At 51.3% G+C, this 21,294-nt stretch overlaps 1 protein-coding gene across 1 annotated transcript in view; it reads right to left on the bottom strand.

The window, feature by feature from the left end:
- MDN1 (midasin AAA ATPase 1) overlaps positions 1–21,294 on the bottom strand; it is a 2,221,312-nt gene that overhangs the window by 1,431,751 nt on the left and 768,267 nt on the right. Inside the window, exon 37 of the mRNA XM_078648266.1 lies at positions 3,746–3,868. Within this exon, the coding sequence (XP_078504392.1) occupies positions 3,746–3,868 (123 nt within the window). The remainder of the gene's footprint in view (positions 1–3,745; positions 3,869–21,294) is intronic.

Below are 21,294 nucleotides of genomic sequence, written 5' to 3'. Positions count from 1 at the left end.
AAGAGAAAGAAAGATATATAAAAAATAAAATAAAATAAAAATAAAAATGAAAACAAAAATAGTAATAATAAAAGTATGAGGTAGCAGTCGGTGCGATACAGAAATAGAGGTAAAAAGGGTGCAGCTTATAACAGTGTACAGTCTAGAAGTGTAATACTAGTGATACACTGGACCAAAATACAGGTGTGCACAGAGTGAAATGGAGATATAAAAATATGAGGTAGCTATCGGTGCAATACTAAATAGAAAGTGCAAAGGGTGCAGAATACACATAGAAGTATAATATTAATGATATACCAGGCCAAAATACATATACAGAATACATGTGCAAACAAACGCAGCATGAGTCAAAAATGACACTAGTGAGCAGCCAGAAATATATGAGGTAGCGGTCAGTGCATTAAGTACACGTAGAAGTACAATACTGCAATAAACGGCAGACACTCGGTAGTTGAGATTAGTCTAAAGAGGCCAGTTCTTAGGGTATGTTCATATATTGAGAAAGACTAGTCCATGATGGCCACCTAAGAGAGAGAGGGTGAGACCACTCCAAAATGGCCGCCAAAATAGGGGAGATAGATACGATAGTCCTCTGTTAGTTGCTGTTGCTTTAGGCACAGGGAAGGTCAGATTCAGATTCTAGTTTCTGTTTGAGCAAGCCCAGTTCCTATCTTGCTGGGAAGGAGTCTTATCTCTATTTTGGTGGTCTTGTGTGGAGGAGTCAGACCGGGGAGCCTCGTGGGCCTCGTAGATACAGGAGGGGATTTATTGCTACAGTTTTATGGCCACAGCCATTTTGAACAAAGGAAAAGGGAAATGTGTACAGGCGATCAGTGTCGATAAATACCTTCTTGTAGATTCTGCTCAGCCAGTACTTAGATGTTGTCAGCAAAGTGGTGCAAAGTGAGGCATTTGTCAGTCTAGACAGAAAGAAAGAAAGAACACCGCTACTGCACCGCCTTCTGGCAGGTTGATGTGTGTGCACGGCGTGTGTTTTCCCGTGTGTTTTCCCGTCCGCCTCAGGGCTCAGGAGTCAGACATCTCCGCCGGTCGGCAGCGCCGGTCGGCAGCGGGATGCAGCATGTATTGTGCCACCCTAAGAGGCCCCTCACCAAACACATACAGATTGTTGCTACGTGTCTTGGTGCACACAAAAGTGAAAACACAACATGGGACACAGCCCTGTGTGCCATGCCTACAGACACTGCATACAGTATATGTAAGTTACCCCTAAAGGAGGCCCAGGGCAGGGTGCCCTATACTGCATGTGTGAACATATCTGCATGAGCAGATATGCCCCTTTGTGGACCAGTTCAATTCCTGCCAGTACAAGTGACCAGGGAAGCAATTTTAAGTATATGTGATGGACACTGGTGAAAACGAGTACCCCTCTACATTATGGCTTTACTGAAACCAAAGAGGTTTGGTATTAAACATCTCGTTTTAATAAGCCAACACTGATTCCAGTGATATATTTATTAATACATGCACCCAGAGGGCACCTTAGAGGTGCCCCCTGAAAACTTACCAACTACTAATGTGCTGACTGACTGGTCTTGGTCAGCCTGCGATCACAGATGGGTTTCTGACCGCCATCTGTGAGGTAATTTGCTCTCAGGAGGTCAGGAGCAAAGCCTGCTCAGGTAGAGGGGTTTACACCCCTTCCCACAGGATGACCTGTGAATTAGCATTCAAAGGCAAGGAGCTTCAAAGAGCCCACCGCTTTTTGTATGCATATCTGGCTTTCCTCACAGTAGAGGATGTAGACCCAACCTCCATGTCCACGGCCCATTTGGCGCGTAGATAGTAGGGAAAATTAGTAGTCGGAGGCGAATTCAATTCAGGTTAGTCCCACCCCTAAGGTGGACTACCTGACGTGAATATGAAAATCATTAGTCTGCCATCTTTGTGATGGCAAACTTAGGAACTCTGGAAAAGGGTCATCCCCACTTCCCACAAACATTTGTCATATCGTGGGCGTAGTGACCCCAGGGGTATGTAGGACAACGGCTACTACCCTACCCTCCCCTAACGCCCCTAAAATTCGTATTTAGGAGAGCCCCTAGCACCAGGAAATCAGATGCTGCTGACCTAAAAGAAGAAGAAAAACCAAAGAGCAGTGAAAATCAAGAACTGTGGAAGAAGCAACTGACTTAGCACCGACTCTCCCAGCCTGTTCGCTGCTCCCGCCAATTGCACCAAAGTCAACTCACCATGCAAGCTGCTGTGCCTACAAAATCCTGGGAAGACTGCCAGCACTTCTGTCAAGACTCGGGAACTCACATGGGGCAGCAGGGTTGTTCCCCTGCACTGTGCAGGTGCCAAAGAAAGACCTGTAAGTACTCCGGTACGGGTAAACCCGACATCAGCTAGCACCACTGCACCCATTGCTAATAGCCAGAGTTGAAATTGGCCCAACTGTGCCAGCGTGGTCCCCCAGCCCTTCAGAAAAACCTACCTTGGAATGACCGGGGTTAGAATGGGACCCCTCGACGTCACCTGCAGCCTGTGTGTGCAGCCAACCATCCCCCCTCCCCGACTGCGAGTGACTCAGCTGTGAAAAACCAGATGCCCCAAAACACCACTGCACCTGTCACCCCTGGCGGAAGTGGACAGGTGTCCCCACGTCCCCAACATCGTGAAACCTGACCTTGCTTGTTGGTCCAGACAGACTGGCTTACCAGTCTGCACCTGCAGCCTCTTTCCAACCGAACCGATCCCCAATGATTAACATTCGGTGCCTGAAGCTGTACTGCACCTCTGCACCTGGCCGCCCCAGTGCTGCCCGGTGTGACCTCTTGGTGCTGCCTTAGACCTTGCCCTTAAACTCTCCTTTATTCCTGGAAATTGGTCCTATAAGTCGCTGTGAAGTAACTGTATGCAGTATTTGTTTTACCTCCATAGGAGAACATGTCCTCCTCTGAAAACTGCACTAAGTGTCAACTTCAGAAAACAAAAAGTATTTCCATTTCAAAACATACTTACCTGATCGAATTTATTCCAGTACACATATATATATTTTTTAAATACCTGTTATTTTTATAAATTGGTGTGGATCTCCCAACTAAGTTGTGTGCATCATTTATTGACTGTGTGTGTATTAGCAAAAGCCTAACACTCCTCCCTGTTAAGCCTACTGCTCCTTGACCACACTACCTCTTAAAAGAGCATATTGGGATCACTAGAGCAAGAACCTGTCTACTCAAAGGAATACCTGGACTCTTTGCACAGTACACCTCTTTTTGGCATACTATATAAAGAGCGAGCCTCCAACATATTCAACATTACTTCTGAAGATTTAAAGCCATTTATAAGGCTGGATTTTTTTCGTCTAAAAATACAATTATTATTAAGAACAAAAAAAGGTGTGTTTAACTATTACAACAGTAATAGTAATGATCTACCAAAAAAACAACACAAAAACAAAGTCCAGTATAATCTAGACGATTTTCTGAATCAGGTACATGATTCCTAAACAAATGCCCAACGGAAACATTCACACTCTTGAGGGATAACCTCTAAACCAAAACAGTAAAAACTTGACATTTCATCCAAGTAATACTTAAAACTTCAAATGGGAATAACATTTGTTAAGATAACTTGCCAGGTAACGTCAGTTTAATACAGGCACTTTTGAAACAACTATGTTTCCCTAAGTGCATAACAAAGAAAGGGCTCCAAAAAAGGGTTGTTTACATTCACTAAGTCTGCTACAATGAAACCTGTGTAATTGGAAAACACTCACTTCATCTAGAACAATCCAATGTCCATGCTTCAATGCTGCAAGGAGAGGTCCATCGCGCCAAGAAAAATCTCCTCCTTTTCCTCCTTCCACAGGCAAATCTGTACCAAACAAGTCAGTCACATCCTGCAATATTAGGGAAAATGAGGGAACAATTAAGACTAATGGCTGCTAATACACCTTCCACCAAAAACAGCACCAACTTAACAAAACCCTTTATAATACATGGAAGCCTGCAATAATAGTATACACATATCTTTAATTTTCCTATGACAGTCTAATTGTGATATCACCACTCACTTGTAAGAAAATCACATAGCTACTCTACCGTTCATGCATCCTGCACATTGTTCCTGATCATACAACCTACCTCGAGTGAGTCGACAGGCTTACTTCAAAACGTGATGCTGTTGAACAAGTTACTTACCTTCGGCAATGCCTTATCTGGTAGAGTCTATATCTAGCCGTAAATTCCTTACCTTTAAATTTTCCCATCCAACAAAACGGATCCAGAAGATTTTTCATGAGCAGTACTCCTGCATGCCAGTTAGTGGTGTCGATTTGCTCAGCACACGTTATCGGCACCAGATGTGACATGCCACCTCAGAGCGCTGAAGTCAGTTACTTTTCAAGACTTTTCACGCCAGAAGCTCAGCCATGAAGAACACCTGCACGGGTGTGGATAAACTAGTGCCCTGAAAGGGATCAGCCATGACCCTAGAAATGTGTCTGCTGAGCAGGGAGGATGGGTGGGCCGGTAAGGAATCTGAGGCAACACAGTCTCCAGCAGAGAAGGCGTTATCGAAGGTACATAACTTGTTCATCTGATAGACTTCTAACCACATATTCCTTACCTTTGAATAGATACCCAAGAAATACCATCCCCTGGCGGTGGGTCTGCAGACCAATTTCACACAAGAAAATCCTGCAGGTTTGAACGGGTGAAGTGCCCATCCACGAGACCTGACTGTCCAGACAGTAGTGTTTGGTGAATGTGTGCAGGGAAGCCCACGTTGCTGTCTGGCAGCCGTCTAGGATCAGAGCTACATGTACGAATGCAGTGGTGGCAGCTTTAGCTCTGGTGGAACCAGCTCGCAAGACTTCAGAAGGTTGCTTCTTGGCCAGTGCGTAGAAGATTTTGATGCAGAGCATGACCTAGCAAGCGATAGTTCGCTTCTGCACCGCCCGACCCTTCTTCTCACCAACAAACACCACGAAGAGGTGGTCATCCGCCCGGAACTCACGTGTGCAATCAAATTAAAACAACAATGCTCTTTTTGGGCATAGATGGAAATAGTGACCATTTTAGGTAGAAAGGAGGCGTTTCTGCAAAATATAATTTTGTCAGGACAGACTGAGTAGTAAGGCCACTTAGATGACCAGGCATGCAGCTCACTCACTCTACGGGCAGATGTAATTACCAGCAGAAAGGCTGTTTTAGAGTCAAAAGCTAGAGGGAACAGTTGTGGAAAAGGCTCGAAAGCAGCACACATAAAAAAGTGAGAACTAAATTAAGGTCCCACTGAGGCATAATGAACGGCAAAGGGGGAAAGAGATGGATGGGACCCTTCACAAACCTATGTACAACAGGAGATTTAAACAAGGAGGGTTGGTCAGGCAGGTGCAAGAAGGTAGACAGAGCAGAGAGTTACCCCCTTAAGGGTGCCCAGAGTAGAGATCCCTGCTGGGCAAGGGAAAGAATAAAGAGTAAGACTTCAGAAAGGGGAGTACAAAGGGTATCAATGGACTTTTCTGCACATCATGCCACAAATATTTTCCAACAGCAGGCGTATACATTCCTGGTGGAGAGCCACCTGGCCGCTAAAATGACATTACAGACTTCAGCAGGAATGTCAAAAGCTGTCAATTGCTGCCAGTCAACCTCCACGCAAGAAGGCTGAGAGTGGACTGGTTCAGGTGGAGGACCTTTCCCTGTGGCTGTTGACAGAAGATCCTCTCGAAGGAGCACCATGATTGGAGGATCGATTGCCATGCTCAGTAGATCGGGATGCCAAACTCCATGCACAGTATGGAGCCACAAGGATGTCTTGGGCCCAGTCACTTCACATCTTCTTGAGAACTCTTGGCAGAAGTGGTATGGGAAGAAAGGCATACAGGAGGCATGAGGTACATTAGGGACGAAAAGAGTCTTTGAGCGAGAGCTGCCTTGGAAACTCCAGTACGAAAAACTGCCGACATTGCGTGTTCTCGGCAGAGGCGAACAGATCTAACTAAGGCTCTCCCCACTGCTGAAAGAGACCTTGCGCCTCGTCCGGATGGAGGCGCCATTCATGATCCATTAAGAATCGACGGCTGAGTTTGTCCATTCTGATGATGAGGGAACCTGCCAGTGTGGACCCAGCAGGGGCATGCCCTTTTGTTCCAGCCATGTCCAGAGGCGCAGGGCCTCTTGATGATGGTCCTCGACCCCCATCCCGTTATGTATGTTGGACCACATGGCGGTGTCTGAACACCTGTACTAGCCTTCGCTTGATGGAGGGTAGCAAGGCTTTTAAAGCCAGTTAGATCACACAGAGCTCCAGTAGGTTGATATGGGGTCCATATTCCGCCGGGGCCAGAGACCTCTAATGCTCACGTCTCACAGATGGCCACCCCTTCCCAGGAGTGACGCATCCGTCACGATCATCAGCTCTGGTTGGGTATACCAAGAAGGGTCGGCTGCAGGCCCAATCGCGGTTTGTATGCCACCACTGCAGTCTTTTACAGTTCCCTCTGGGATCTGGACCATGACAGAGAAGTTCCCCTGATGTTGTGCCCATTGAAACCTCAATCCCCACTGCAGAGCCTGTATATGCCATCAGGCATGTGTCACAAGCAGGATGCAGAAAGTCATGAGTCCCAACAACCTCCAGGTCTTCCTCACAGAAATCCAGTATAGGGGCATAAAAATCTGCATCATAGCCTGAATATCCAGGACTCGCCTTCTCAAAAGGATACGCCCGAAACTGCACTTTGTCCAGAATAGCTCTGATGAAAGGGAGCGTCTGAGAGGGAGTAAGGTGTGCAGGAAGTTCGCCGTAGTCTGGAGGTGGAAAATGACAACCTGGGGTGAGCCCGCCTTCTACAGCCTGTGGACGAGATAGGGGAAGACTAGCACACCTGGATGGCCAGAGCGCTGGCTACCTGACCCTCTAGATCTGTGGGCATTGCACACTTGTCCACGCAGAGGCTGGGGTACAAGCGCGGCTCAGTGGCTAGGAGGAAATTGGCGTGGTTGGAATCCCCTTCTGTAGCCACAAAAGGAGTGAAAAGCAGATTGGGAGCGACGTGGGGGTGCAAAGCGGACAAAGGACTTATCCATAGCCAGTGAGTCCCTAAAGTATTCCAGTGCTGAATCGGCCTGGTCTACACTTGGACATCCCCGAAAATCCAGTTGTCTTCAGCCAGGCGAGGCTTCTCAGGGCCACTGTCGATGAAACAACTATGCCCAGTGAGTCAGTTGTGTCCAATCCAAAAACTTTTGAACTTTGCTGCGTCTCTCCCGCCGGCAGCAGCCTGGGAGAGGATGGCCAGGGCCTCCTCCGGGACCTGTGGCAGCACTTGTGCAATCATATCCCACAGAGTGTGGGAATAATGGCCCTAAAGGCATACTGTCTTCACAAAAGAAAACATCTTCCCCAAGAGTCCTACCTCTTGAATTCCCTGTCCAGGAGAGCGGTAGGGAATGCGCCTTAGGAAGTTTAGGCTTGGACCATCACGCTCGCCGGGGTAGGGTGTTGGGTGAGGAAGTTTGATCCCCGGGGCGAGGAGGCAAACGACTGTCCTATTCACCGGAGCCCCTGCATTGAGTATGAACCAGGTACTCAACAGGACGCCAGAGAGGGCATCAATAAACAAAGGGCTCAATTCTCTCTCCATCTTTTTCTGGTGGTGGGCCTGTAGACATAGGTGCAAAAGATCTCTTCCTAGAAATAGAGAGAACGATGGAGTCCGCCAAGGTATTGTTCTTGATACAAGCTGAAACCTGTGGGTAGTGTTCGCATTCTTTCTGCACTCTAGGCGAAACCGTTTTGGATGAGGCCAGCTTTTGAAGCCCTCTCTTCCCTTATCTATGAGGCTAGGCAGCATGGGCTGGTAGAGGTTTCTCCTCTATGCAGGTGTCACGGTTTCCAGAGGGAACCATGACTTTATGCTCCTATTTTCAAACGCACCTGAAGGTATTTGCTGCACTTTATATCACTGCATTGTACATCCAAATGTAATTTGCTGGTAATGGTCTTGAGGAGTATGAGTCTATGGCCTCCTCTGGATAGTCTGCATCTAGATCTTGCTAACCCTTTTCTGCAGCACTTTCTTCAACAGCTGGACTGGTCTTTTTGTTCTTCTCAAGGCTCAGGAGTTGTGTGTGGGTATAGGTCCACTGGCCCACCTTCCACCGTTCTGCTCTCCTATGGTTTGACATAGATTCTGATTGCTTTCATGGACTCATAATTCCTCCTTCTTCTGCAGCAGAGCCAAAATTTCTGTTTTGAGTTAAATCCCAAAGCAGGGTGCATTATATTATATGCGAGGACATAGCTGCACAAGCAGATATGCCCTTGTGATGTCTAGTTCCATTGCCACAACATTGCAAGTGATCAGGAAGCCATCTAAATCATATGTACTGGGCACTGGTTATTAGGAGTTACCCAGCTACATAATAGCTTCAATTAAATAAATGGTGTTTGATATCAAGCACCTACTCTTAATAAATCTGTACTGATACCAGTACTAGATTTATTATGACCTGTACCCAGAGGGAAATATAGAGATGCTCCCTGAATCCAACTAGTCACTTAGTGTGCTGGCTGACTTGTATCTCCAAACCTGCCACCACAGACGAGTTGTTGGACACTGCAGATGAGAACCCATGTTCCCTGAAGTCAGAAACAATGCCTGTCAGGAAGAAGATTATCACACTTCCTCCAACAGGATGGCTAGCGAATTTAACATATCATGGCTAGAGACTTAAAGCCTTTGCCACATTTGATATGCGGCCCAGGCTTCTCGCCAGACCTGCCCTGGGGCCCATTTGGCACCAGAGCAGGGGGGAACATTAGGTATTCAGAAGGCGAGTTCACTTACATGCTAGTCATATCCCTAAGGTGGGTTACCTGAAGTGGAAAATGAAAGAAGGATTTGGTGAAAATAGCAACTCTGGGTCACGTGTATGGCCAATCTACCCAGGAAGTGGTCATATATGGGGTGCAGCCACCCCAGAGGTAAGTAACCCATTGGCTACTACCCTATACTCCCCTCAACGCCTCTAAATTAAGTATTATAGGGTTCCTCTGACACCTGGAACTCAGATTAGTCTACTGGGAACTGAAGGAAGGACAAAGAGGAGCAGTCATCGTGAGTACTGAGGACTTTCCCACTACTTAGCGCCAAACCCTGCCGTGCTGCTGGAACCTCGACAATTGCACCAACACCACTCGTCCAAAAGCTGAACTTCTCCCAAAGTTGTGGCGGACCGTCTGGCAACTTCAACCACCAAGGAGCTTCTATCTTGGGGTGGAGGAGCCATTCTCTTGCATCTATGGGCACCAAAAGCATCTGTCCGGTAACCTGTGCGGTTGGCCTTTGAGCCCACCAAATGAGCAGCGTGACAGGAGGAGGTACCCAACGCTCTTGAAGGTTTGCCCCCTCTCTCTGGTAAGCTTCGAGACGCTAGACCATCCAGGAGTCCCACTGCACAAATACTCTGACTACTGGGATATTTGCACCCAACCAAGGCTTGTTTGTGTCCTGGTCGGTCACCAACGCCATAAAGACTTACCTGCATGTCGGGGGACTTCGAGAGAGATGAGCTCCACACAAAGATGCCCTGCTGTGTTCCTTTTCCTCCCTCTGCAGGTATACCGAGAACCATGAGCCTCCAAAGCTAAAGTGGCCCACCAGCCATCACCTCTGCACCGGAGCCCCATAGCCTGAGTGCCCATCTTCTGCCTGTGTCCCCTATGCCTAGCAGTCCCCACAAGCTGAGCTCCCCTTCTGGGTTATGCAGGACTTGGTCCTTTAAACTTTGACAGCTAACCACGCTCGAGGCTACCATAGCGAACAGTACCTCTGCACCCAGACACACCAGGGCAGGTAAACCCAAACTGCTGGTGGTACTTTGGAACTTGCCCCTGCCCCCTTCACATAGCACCTGAAGTCCTACAGGGTACCCTTTATAACCATTTGCAAATACCTGTCCATAGGATAACATTACCACGTTTGAGGCTCATGCTTCAAATCGGACAGCTTAGTAATTCAACTGTTTTACTGTGTAAAAACGATAAACTAAAGTACTTACCTGATCCCCATATTACTATATAATAGTGTTATTTTTCTAAATAGGCCTCAGATTTCCTATTGAGTGTGTGTCTCATTTATTGGCTCTGTGTTCAACAAATGCTCAACACTACCATCTGATAAGCCTAAACTGCTCGACCACACTACCACAAATTTTGGGATTGTTAAAGCAAGCACCTGTAAGCCAAAAAAGGTCATCTGGACTTTCTGCAAAGTGTATCTCTTTTTGGTACACTACTTCGAAAGCCAGATTCCAACAATGGAAACGTCGTTCCAGGGATTCCTCACCGTTAAAAATAGATGCCAAAGCAGTACCACCCTAAAGTTAGAGGGAGTGAGGAGTGGGCTCAAACAAAGGACTCCTGCAGTACCCTCCCTGCAGGCCAGACAGTCAAGTCAGTGGTGCTTGGAGAATGTGTGCAGTAACGCACAAGTTACTACTTGTGTAACGATATATCTGTAAGAGACATTAGTTAGTGATACATTCCTTACCTTAGAATATCCCCAGGCGTCAGACTGGATCCGGAATTTTTTGCGTAGCAGTACCCTTGCGCGTCAGTAGGCGTCATCTGCGGCTCCGCGTCCGTCGTCGGCGTCGTGGGCGCCGTGATGACGTCGTTGGAGTACTTAGACGCCGCCTCCGCGTGCTGACATCAGTTCTTAGACACAGCTTTTCCGCGCCGGAAGCGCTGAGCCATGTAAAAAACCAACACTGGTGCCAATGAAACTAGGGCCTTGAAAGAGGATGACCTTAACCCTAGATATTGGTTCGCAGAACGGGGAGGATGGGTGGGTCGGTAAGGAATCTATCACTAACTAATGTCTCTTACAGATATATCGTTACACAAGTAGTAACTTGTGCATCTGAAAGAGACACGTTAGTAATAGATTCCTTACCTTAGAATAGATACCCCAGCAATATCAACCCCGGTAGTGGGTCTGCGAACCAATAATCACACCAGAAAGTCCTAGTGGACGGAACGGCCAAAGAAGCCATCCCTCCGGACTTGACTGTCCAGGCAGTAGTGTCTTGCAAATGTGTGCAGCGAGGCCCACGTAGCCGCCTGGCAAATGTCCTGCAAGGGCACTCCCCGGCCCAGGGCAGTTGTACTCGCCGTGGCTCGGGTGGAGTGAGCCCGCAATCCAACAGGGGGCTCCTTTTTGGCCAAGGAGTAAAATGCCTGGATACACAAGATGATCCACCGAGAGATGGTCCTCTTGTGCACCGCTGTAGGAGAGTAGGGTCTGCAATCCTATGATCACCCAGATTTTTGCTTTTTGCTGCACTGGTTTACGACTTTCCCTGGCTGTGGGCCTGCTAATCAGACCCACAGCCTAGCTGTTCTCTCTATCCAAATTGTACTCAGGTACTGAATTGGCACTGGGCCCTCTCTAAGTCCCTGTACCCAGGGCTGAGGTGCACCCAGAAGTCTCCCAGGGGCTGAAGCATGTATTGTGCCACCCCTGGGCTGACTAACTAAACTGACACAACTGGCTGCACGACAGCTGGGGCAAGGTGGTGTAATCACCCTTTGCTTTAGATATAGTATACCTATATCTAACCCTAAAATGGACACACAGATCTCCTATCAGTCACTCCTATGGCAGGCCTTAACAATCCTGAAGGCAGAGTGCTTGGAATCGTGTGAGATGGTGCTCTGGCATGAGCTGAGCCTGTCTGCGGCTTTCGGGATCCATCCCTTAGCCGTGTCCATGATATCGCATACCATATACTCTTAAGTGCATTATAATCCTCGCGGTTATATGCCAACTCTGGTATCGCTTTATCAAAACATGTCGAGTAAGGTGTCATACGAATTGGAATACTAACCCCTCGCCAATTCTGGCGACGGGGTTAGCATTCCACCCTTCTAGAGGGACACGACATGTATGTAACCTGTAACCCCGGTTAAAGTCAGACAGAGCCTTAGCATCCACAAAATAGATGCTGCCACCGAGACACAAGTCTGCCCTCCTGCTGCTGGGAGTCCTCCCAGAGCAGGAGGCAAGGACAAAGGGTTTCCTGCCAGGGGCGGTGCCAGCACCGTCCCAGACAGGGTTTTGTGTATTCCAGGTAGGCAGGGCTACAGAGGAAGGTGACTGCAAGTGGCACCCCGGTGCTCACTGTGCATAGGCCGGCTGAACCCAGTTCCAGGGGCACTCCAGCCCCTGGCCTGGGGAAAGCCCGCCAAAGGAGAGGGGTGTAACCACCCCCCTCCTGGTCCCACCCATAGGGCAGGACTTAGTCGCGTGCCAGCCCCCTTTTCCAAGATAAAGGTAGGAGCAGGCCCCCTTCCAAATTAGATCATCTTTGGAATCAAGACACGACTTTCTACGAAAGGACATCAAGATTTCTTCTTCAAGATTCTCCCTTGTGGCTAAGGAGTAGTCACTCTGCATCCGCAGGCACCACCTTAAGAACACTGCGGTCTGCTGCAAGTCCTTCCTCCGGAATCCGACTGCCCAGCTCGACAAGACCCGGCTTCCCTGGCACCTCCGACCTCTACTCACCTCTACAGCCAAGCTGAGAACCGTGAGTGCGACGAGACCTCAAGGGACCGACTATTGCCAAGACTGCACTACTTCTTCACAGCAAGCCCGCCGGGTAATCTACTGGCGAGTGCTTTGGGGTCCGAGAAGCCCCGACCCTGAGCAGCTCCAGCACCGAAGATCAGCCCCCCAGCATTTCCACGATCGGCGTGGGGCCCTTCTGCTTTTTGATGCTCACCGCGTTGTTTGGCTACTAGCCCGCTGGCTTGTGGCCTCCTGAACGACGCCCGACGACATCACTGCTGCTGGTCTGGTTGCTCCAGACTGGTTCTTGCTCCCTTCCAGAAGAGGAGCACCCCGGACCCTCCTGGTCCACTCAAGACGCCATTTTGAGTCCACCGCGTGGGCTTGAATTAAGCAAGGCTTTGTTGCCCAATCCTGGGTCCTTCGACGCCGACAGCTTCATCCATCGTGGGACAGCTCGCCCCTCCATCCTGGTCGCTGACAACGCCTCCTGGTCCGTGAGATCTGCAGAGCACAGCGTCGCCCACTCACCTAGTCGAGGTGACTACCCTCCGGTGCCCTCCTGGTGCCCCCGACTACTGGCTAGTAGTCACGAACTTGGTCCCCTCTGCTTTCAGGTGTCATCCATCTTCAAGATCCAGGCTTGGATCAACTCGAACTCTCTTCACTGGTCGCCTGCCAGCATCTTTCTTCCAGGCTCCTGGTTCGTCTACGAGGATTCCCGACGTCTTTTGAGACCTATGCAGCTGCAGCCCCTGGGCTAGGTAACTTCGGCATTTCGGTGCCCCAGCATAGCCTAACTATCCAAGGGTCAGGATCCACTGTCGTTTTCTTCCTACCAGGTCGGGTTCGCCCGTGAACACTAACTTTAACTTTACTAGCTATCATAGACTTTGTCCCGCATCCCGCGTGAGAGTGCACACTCTGCACCCGAGTCCCCTGGGCCTCCTAGAAGTAATCTAACGATTCTATAGTCAAGTCCTAGCGATTCCAAAGCCTATTAGTACCGTACTTACCTGCTAGTAATTTCGCATTCCACTTTTTGAGTATATGGTTTCCCGTGCCCCTCGGGCATTTGTATATACTGTGCTAACTTAAGTATTTTTATAAGAGTTTTGTTGTGTGCTTAGCTCCCTGTCTCATAAAGAGCCAGGATAGTCTTGTTATAAATAAATACACTGTTTATTTTCATAACAACTTGTGTGGTGTCCTTTCACTGGGTGTTCAAGGGGTAATGTGATGGTGAAACAGCTGGCTTAACACGCCCTCTAGAGTCTTAGCCTTAGACTGCTCGTATCCATGCTACTAGGATAGCTGGTCTATAAGGTTGACTTACAACCAATCATCAATAAGGGTTGTTTGGACTGATATATAGTGATCACTAGAATAGTGAACACTGCACATCAGGCCAACATCTCACAACCGCTTTCCCCTTCTTAGCGCCCACGTAACCAACAAAGAGTTGGTCATCCACCCGGAACTGGCGTGTGCGATCCAAATAGAATGAAAGCGCACGTTTTGGGTCCAGACGGTGGAGCCGCTTTTCCTCTTTAGAGGGATGAGGTGGCGAGAAGAAGGTGGGCAAGGTGATAGACTGCCCGGTGTGGAATGCCGTGACAACCTTGGGCAGGAAAGATGGCTTAGTACGCAATACAACCTTGTCCGGATGGATAGAAAGGAAGGGAGGAGTACAAGAAAGGGCCTGGAGCTCACTTACTCTCCTGGCAGAGGTGATGGCAACCAGGAAAGCGGTCTTCAGAGTAAGAAGGCGGAGAGGACAGTTGTGAAGTGGCTCAAAGGGAGCGCACATCAGAAATGTAAGAACAAGGTTAAAGTCCCACTGAGGCATCACAAACGGAACAGGAGGAAACGTGTGTGTGATTACCTTCAGAAAGCGATTTACAATAGGGGACTTGAACAAAGAAGGTTGATCAGGCAGCCTTAGAAAGGCTGAAAGGGCAGAAAGGTAGCCCTTGATAGTGCCCAGAGCAGAGCCCTGCTGGGCAAGAGAAAGAAGGAACAGAAGAACCTCAGAGAGAGGGGCAGCAAGAGGATCCACAGACTTTGCTGTGCACCATGCCACAAATCTGTTCCACCTGCAGGCGTATACCGACTTAGTGGAGGGACGCCTCGCTGCCAGAATGGCGTTACAGACTTCAGGAGGCAAGTCAAATGGCCTCTACTGTCATCGCTCAATCTCCAAGCATGGAGGTGGAGACTGGACAGGTTCGGGTGGAGGACCGTCGGCTGCTGCTGCGACAGAAGGTCCTGCCGAAGAGGCAGACGAACCGGGGGATCGAATGACATAATGAGTAGCTCTGGATACCAGTACCTTCATGCCCAGTCCGGAGCCTTAAGGATGACTTGGGCCCGGTCGCGCTTGATCTTCTTCAGCACTATGGGCAGAGGTGGTATAGGCGGAAAGGCGTACAACAGACCGCAACTCCACTCGCGACGAAAAGAGTCTCCGAGCGAGTGCCGCCTTGGAAATTCCAACGCGAAGAACTGATGACATTGCGCGTTCTCTTCGGTGGCGAATAGATCTAAACAAGGCTCTCCCCATTGCTGAAAGAGGCCTTGTGCCACGTCGGAGTTCAGACGCCATTCGTGATCCATCATGCACCGACGGCTGAGCTCGTCCGCCCTGGTGTTTAGAGAACCTGCCAGGTGTTGAGCCACCAGGGTCACGCCCTGGCGTTCCAGCCACTGCCAGAGGCGCAGAGCCTCCTGGCAAAGGGTCCACGACCCCACCCCACCCTGTTTGTTGCAGTACCAAATGGCGGTGGTGTTGTCCGTGAACACCTGCACTACACTCCCCCGGACAGAGGGGAGGAATGCCTTCAGTGCTAGACGAATCGCCTGCAACTCCAAAAGGTTGATGTGGAGCCGGGCCTCCGCCGGAGACCAGAGGCCTCTGATCTCCGCCTCTCCCATGTGGCCCCCCAGCCCTGGAGGTACGCGTCAGTCACAACTACGTACTCCGGTTGGGGTGGGGAGAGCCATCTGCCGCTGACCCAATCGCGGTCCGTGACCCACCACTGCAGCGGTCTCGCAGTGCCCTCCGAGATCAGGACGTGGTCGGACAGGTTGCCCTGATGCTGGGCCCACTAAAACTTCAGGTCCCACTGCAGAGCCCGCATCCGCCACCTGGCGTGATGCACCAGTAGGATGCAGGAGGCCATCAGCCCCAGAAGCCGCATCATCAACCTGACCGAGACCAGAGATAAAGGCTGAAAGAGTGGAATCAGAGCCTGAATATCCCGGACCCGCTGTTTGGGAGGATAAACCCGAAACTACGCTGCGTCGAGAACCGCTACGGTGAAAAGGAGCTTCTGAGAGGGACACAGGTGCGACTTCGCACATTGATGGAGAACCCCAGCTGGTGCAGGAGGTCTGCCGTAGTCTGGAGGTGGCTGACGACTGTCTGGGGCGAGCCCGCCTTCAACAACCAGTCGTCGAGGTAGGGGAAGACTGAAAACCCTAACCTGCGCAGATGAGCTGCGACCTCCGCCATCACCTTTGTGAACACCCGTGGTGCGCTGGTAAGGCCGAAGGGGAGCACGGTAAACTGAAAGTGCTCGTGGCCTACCGTGAACCGTAGGTAACGCCGGTGGGCCGGCAGGACGGGGATGTGAAAATAAGCGTCCTGCAGATCCAACGCTACCATCCAGTCTCCTGGGTCTAGGGCAGCCAAAACCTGAGCCAGAATCAGCATTTTGAACTTCTCCTTCCGGAGGAAGCCGTTGACGTTCCGTAGGTCCAAGATAGGGCGTAGGCCCCCTTTGCCCTTCTTGGGTACCAGAAAGTAGTGGGAGTAGCAACCACACCCTACTTCTGGCCCAGGAACGCGCTCGATGGCTCCTTTGGCCAAGAGGGCCCTAACTTCCTACTGCAGAAGTCGCAAATGATCCCCAGATACGCGGTGGAATTGCGGTGGCATGGCTGGAGGGGTCGCTCGAAGGGGAGGGAGTAGCCCCTTCGGACGATCTGCAGCACCCACCTGTCCGAAGTGACAGTGCGCCAGTGAGAGTGGTGATGGTGAACCCTGCCCCCCACTGGTGTCACATGGGCCGAAAAGCACGGACTAGGAGGGTTTTGAGGCGGATGCTGCGGGGGAAGGTGTGGACTGACCTCGCCGTTGTCCCCGACCGCCGCCACGGCGGTTTCCACGGCCGCCACCGCGTTGGGTATTACCCTGCGGAGCGTGGCTGGCAGAACGTGTGGGTACACCCCTTCCATGGCCACGAAAGGAGTGAAAGGCAGCCGATTGCTGGCGCGGGGCCGAGAGGCCCAAGGACTTGGCCGTAGCCCTGGAGTCCTTAAAGCGCTCAAGCGCAAGGTCTGCCTTGTCGCCAAAAAGGCGACGGCCATCAAACGGCATGTCCATCAGTGTGTTTTGGACATCGGCCGAAAAGTTGCAGGACCTCAACCAGGCGTGGCGTCTGACCGTCACCGTCGTTGCCATCGCTCTACCTAGTAAGTCGGTGGTATCCAGCCCACAGCGGATAGAATATTTGGCTGCATCCCGACCCTCCACAAGGGCTTGGCAGAGTTTGGCCCGTACCTCCAACGTACACTCTGGCAGCACTTCCGCAACCGTATCCCACAGAGAGTGGGTGTAGCGGCCCAAGAGTCATGCAGTGTTGGAAGACCGCAGTCCCAGACTAAGGGAGGAGAAGATCTTTTTACCGTACTGCTCGTACCTCTTGGATTCCCTGTCCGGCGGAGCCGACGGGAATGCGGTCTGGGAATTGGATGCCTGGATGATCAGGCTCTCGGGGGTGGGGTGGGTGGACAGGAAACATGGGTCGCCCGGGGCCGGGCGGTGGCGTCTGGCCACGTTTCTATCTACGGGCGAACCCGTAGCGGGCCTGGACCAAGTGCCCAAAAGAACGGCGGTTAAGGCCTCATTAAAGGGCAGCAGAGGCTCGGCCGAGATGGACTGCGGTTTAAGGACCTCCGTGAGGAGGTTAGTCCACACGCCCGCGACGGGGAGCTCAAGGCCCAAGGCCTTGGCTGCCCTCATCAGCACCACACTGTAGGGTGCCCCCGCCTCCGAAGCCACGGTAGGAGGTGATACAAAACCAGTGTCTGGTGAGGTATCCAGACCACTGACATCCCAAAGTCCACCTGTCCAGTCCTCTTGAGACTGACACTCTCTGGTCAGAGGGTCCTCAGACCCCTCCCAACACTCCTCATCACCCATCTCCTGATAATCAGGGTTGTCAATGGATGGGGCCGGCTCATAGAAGGTAAACTCCCCAAACGGCGTCGAAAGCGGCGCCCAGCAGCGCCGGAACCGGTTCGAGGGAGGCATCTGGGACGACGGCGCCGGAGGTGACACCTGACGGACCGACGCCGGGGGGGGTCGTAAGGTCCACTGGCGATGACCGAGATCCCGAAGCGGATCCAGTGGGTTCCTGCAGCGCCGGGCCCGAAGGCGCCGGCGGCGTCGGGACCATGGGGCCCTGCGGCGCTAGGCCCGAAGGCGCCGGCGGTGCCGGGGCCGAAGCACCAGACGGCGTCGGGGCCGAAGTCCCCGACCCGCTAGGGGCCCCAGACGGGTCCGCTGGGCCCGGAGGCGCCGCGGAGCCCGTCGGAGGAGAAAGGGACCTCATGGCCATGAGGAAGCGCTCGATCTCCTCCGGCTTCGCGTCTCGCCCAGGGACCGGAAGGTGTGGAGCTGGACGCGGCGCCCGCGACTCCAACGGAGCCGCGTGGGCGGTATCACCCGAACCCCCGGCCGCATCGTGCGAGCGTCGGGGGGAGTCAGAAGAGCGATGACGCCTCTTCGACTTCTTGTGTTTCTTACCTGACGACGACTTCGACCCGGAGGAGTGGTGCCGACTCTCGGAGCTGTGGTGGCTCCGACCCCGCGACCTGTCTCTCGACCTCCCTTGGGACCGGGACCTTTCGCGGCGCGGGGTCGACTGCCGGAGTTAAAGTCACCTGCGGGACCGCTCCCGCCTGGCTTTCGAAGATAGGGCCCGGCAGTCGGGGCAGGCCTTGTCGTCGTGGTCAACGCCTAGACAGAGTAGACACCGGCGTGAGGATCCGTGACCGACATAGTGCGGTCGCAATCCTCGCAGTGCTTACATCCAGGCATCCCTATGGCACCGATCGGAGTCGTTCGACTTCGAAAAGATGATCAAAATTATCCAAAAAGGTAGTCATAAAGTGACTAGAAGTACTGCTTTTTCCAGATCTGCGCTTGCTGGCGCGGAAAAAAGAAGAACTGACGTCAGCACGCGGAGGCGGCGTTTAAGTACTCCGACGACGTCATCACGGCGCCCACGACGACGGACGCGGAGCCGCAGACGGCGCCTACCGACGCGCAAGGGTACTGCTACGCAAAAATTTCCGGATCCAGTCTAACGCCTGAGGATATTCTAAGGTAAGGAATCTATCACTAATGTGTCTCATTCAGATACCAATGTTCCAGCTTGACAGATGTCCAAGACAAGAACTCAATGAGAATTCCACTTGCACAACTCTTAAGTTTAGTGTTTTATTTGAAGTTGTGGCGTGCTCCAGAGTGTGTATTCCGTCATACACTTTCAAAAGAAAGATAGCTGCGACCCCCTAAACTTGGGGTGCCGTCCTCCGGTCACTGCCATGGTCCCTTTAACAAGCCTTGTAGAAGTTTTATACTTTATAACAAGTTTTATTCATTAAACAACTCTTTTACAGCTTTCAACATGCATTGTTATTGTATGTTTCCATCTTTTATTATATCCTTCCCATATGCTTTGTTACTCCAATGCATTTAGTCTTTCACACGAAGCCTTCATCAGGGAATATTTTTGCATAAAGGATGTAGTATGTGAAACGCGCGTTGTGAGAAGTTGGCCTGATATATGATGCTCACTAGTTCTAGTGATCACCTTGTATCAGTCCAAACAACCCTTATGGTGATTGGTTGTAAGTCAACCTTATAGACCAGCTATCCTAATGGTAGCATGGACAAAGCAGTCTTAGGCTAAACTCTTTTGGCATGTGAAGCCAGCTGTTTTACCACAATATAACCCCTTGAATACCAAGTGAAAGGACACCACACAGGTTGTTATGAAAATAAACTGTATATTTATTAATAACACCACCTCTGACCTCTTTATGAGGTCAGAGGGCTAAGCACATGACAATCTCTTACGAAAAATACTACAAGTCGCACAAAATTACAATGGTGCCCTAGGGGCACGACAAACCATATACTAAGTAAGTGGAATGTGAAAGTCGATAATCGGAATGGAGCTGTCCAGAGGCTGTAGGATCGATGGGACCACGCTATACTAACTTCAGGTAGGTACTAGGAGGCCCACGGAACGCGTGTGCAGAGTGTGAACTCACACGCGAGATGCGTAACAACGTCTATGGACAGTACAGTACAAAGAAACTGTGAGTACGGACAATCCTGACTAGATAGGACAACAACGACTGTGGAACTGGACACTAGGACAGTTAAACTACCCTTGAGCACCGAAATGCTCTTGTTACCTCACCCACGGGCTGCGGGTGCATAGGTGTCAAAGTGCGTCGGGTTCTCGCGTTGAAGTCTATGGAGCCTGAAAGAAAAGATGCTGCAGGCGACCAGGAGGAAGATGTCCGGTGCAATCCAAGGGTGGATTGTTGAAGAAGGAGACCTGAAAGCAGAGGGGACAATGTTCACAGTCACTAGCCAGTGACTGGAGTGGAACCAGGAAGGAACCAGATGTCGTCGTCGCGATCAGGTGAAGAGTGGACGCTTGACTCTGCAGCCACGTGGACCAGGAGGTGTCTTCGACGACCAGGATGAAGGCACGAGCTGTCCCACGCAGGCTCTCGCTGTCCACGGTGTTGGATCCGGGATTGGAGGCAACAGGCCTTGGCAAAGGCAACCCACGCGGTGAGTGGAAAAAGAGTCTGGTGCGGACTAGGAGAGTCCGGGGTGCCCCTCTTTTGGAAGGGAGCAAGGGCCAATCTGGAACAACCAGATCAGCAGTGGAAATTCACAGGTTCGTCGTCTAGGAGGCCACTAGCCAGCCGGCAAGTGACCAGACAACGCGTCGAGCAGGAACCAAGCAGAAGGGCCCCACGCAGATCTCGTGGATGCTGGAGGGCTGATATTCGGTGCAGGGGCTGCTCGGGGCTGGGGCTTCTCAGTCTTGGTCGAGTTTACCTCGGGAGTCGTGCTGGAAGCGAAGTGCAGGTTCGTTCAAGATGGCCGGTCCCACGTGTCTCGTCGCACCCACGGGTCTCAGCTTTGCTGTAGATGCAGGTTGAGGTCGGAGAGGTCTGGGAATCCGGGTCTCGTCGGGCTCTGAAGTTGGATCCTCGAGGGAAGACGACAAAGAGAAGCCGCTGGACGCTTGATGGTGCCTGCAGTTGCAGATTGGACACTCCTTGTCCACAAGGGAGTTTCTTCAGTCTTCTGTGGAGCAGAACGTCGAAGGCCAGAGTTTCTTCTTGATGAATAGTTCAGGATAATCTAATTTGGAATGGGACCAGCTCCTACCTTTATTCTCCTAAAGGGGGCTGCACTACTGACTCGGTCCCTCCCCTGGGTGGGACCAGGAAGGGGGGTGGTTACACCCCCTATCCTTTGTCCGGTTTCCCGCCAGAGCTGGGGCTGGGATGCCCCAGCAACTGGTTTGAACCGGTGTATGCACAGGGCACCTTGTGTGCCACAGGCATGTCTCATTCCTTTCAGGCCTCCCTACCTCAATACACAAAATCCTGTCTGGGGTAGTGCTAGCACCTCCCAA

Source organism: Lissotriton helveticus, chromosome 6, assembly GCF_964261635.1.
Source record: "Lissotriton helveticus chromosome 6, aLisHel1.1, whole genome shotgun sequence".
NCBI classification, from domain to species: Eukaryota; Metazoa; Chordata; class Amphibia; order Caudata; family Salamandridae; genus Lissotriton; species Lissotriton helveticus.
This window is presented reverse-complemented; position numbering and strand designations above follow the sequence as displayed.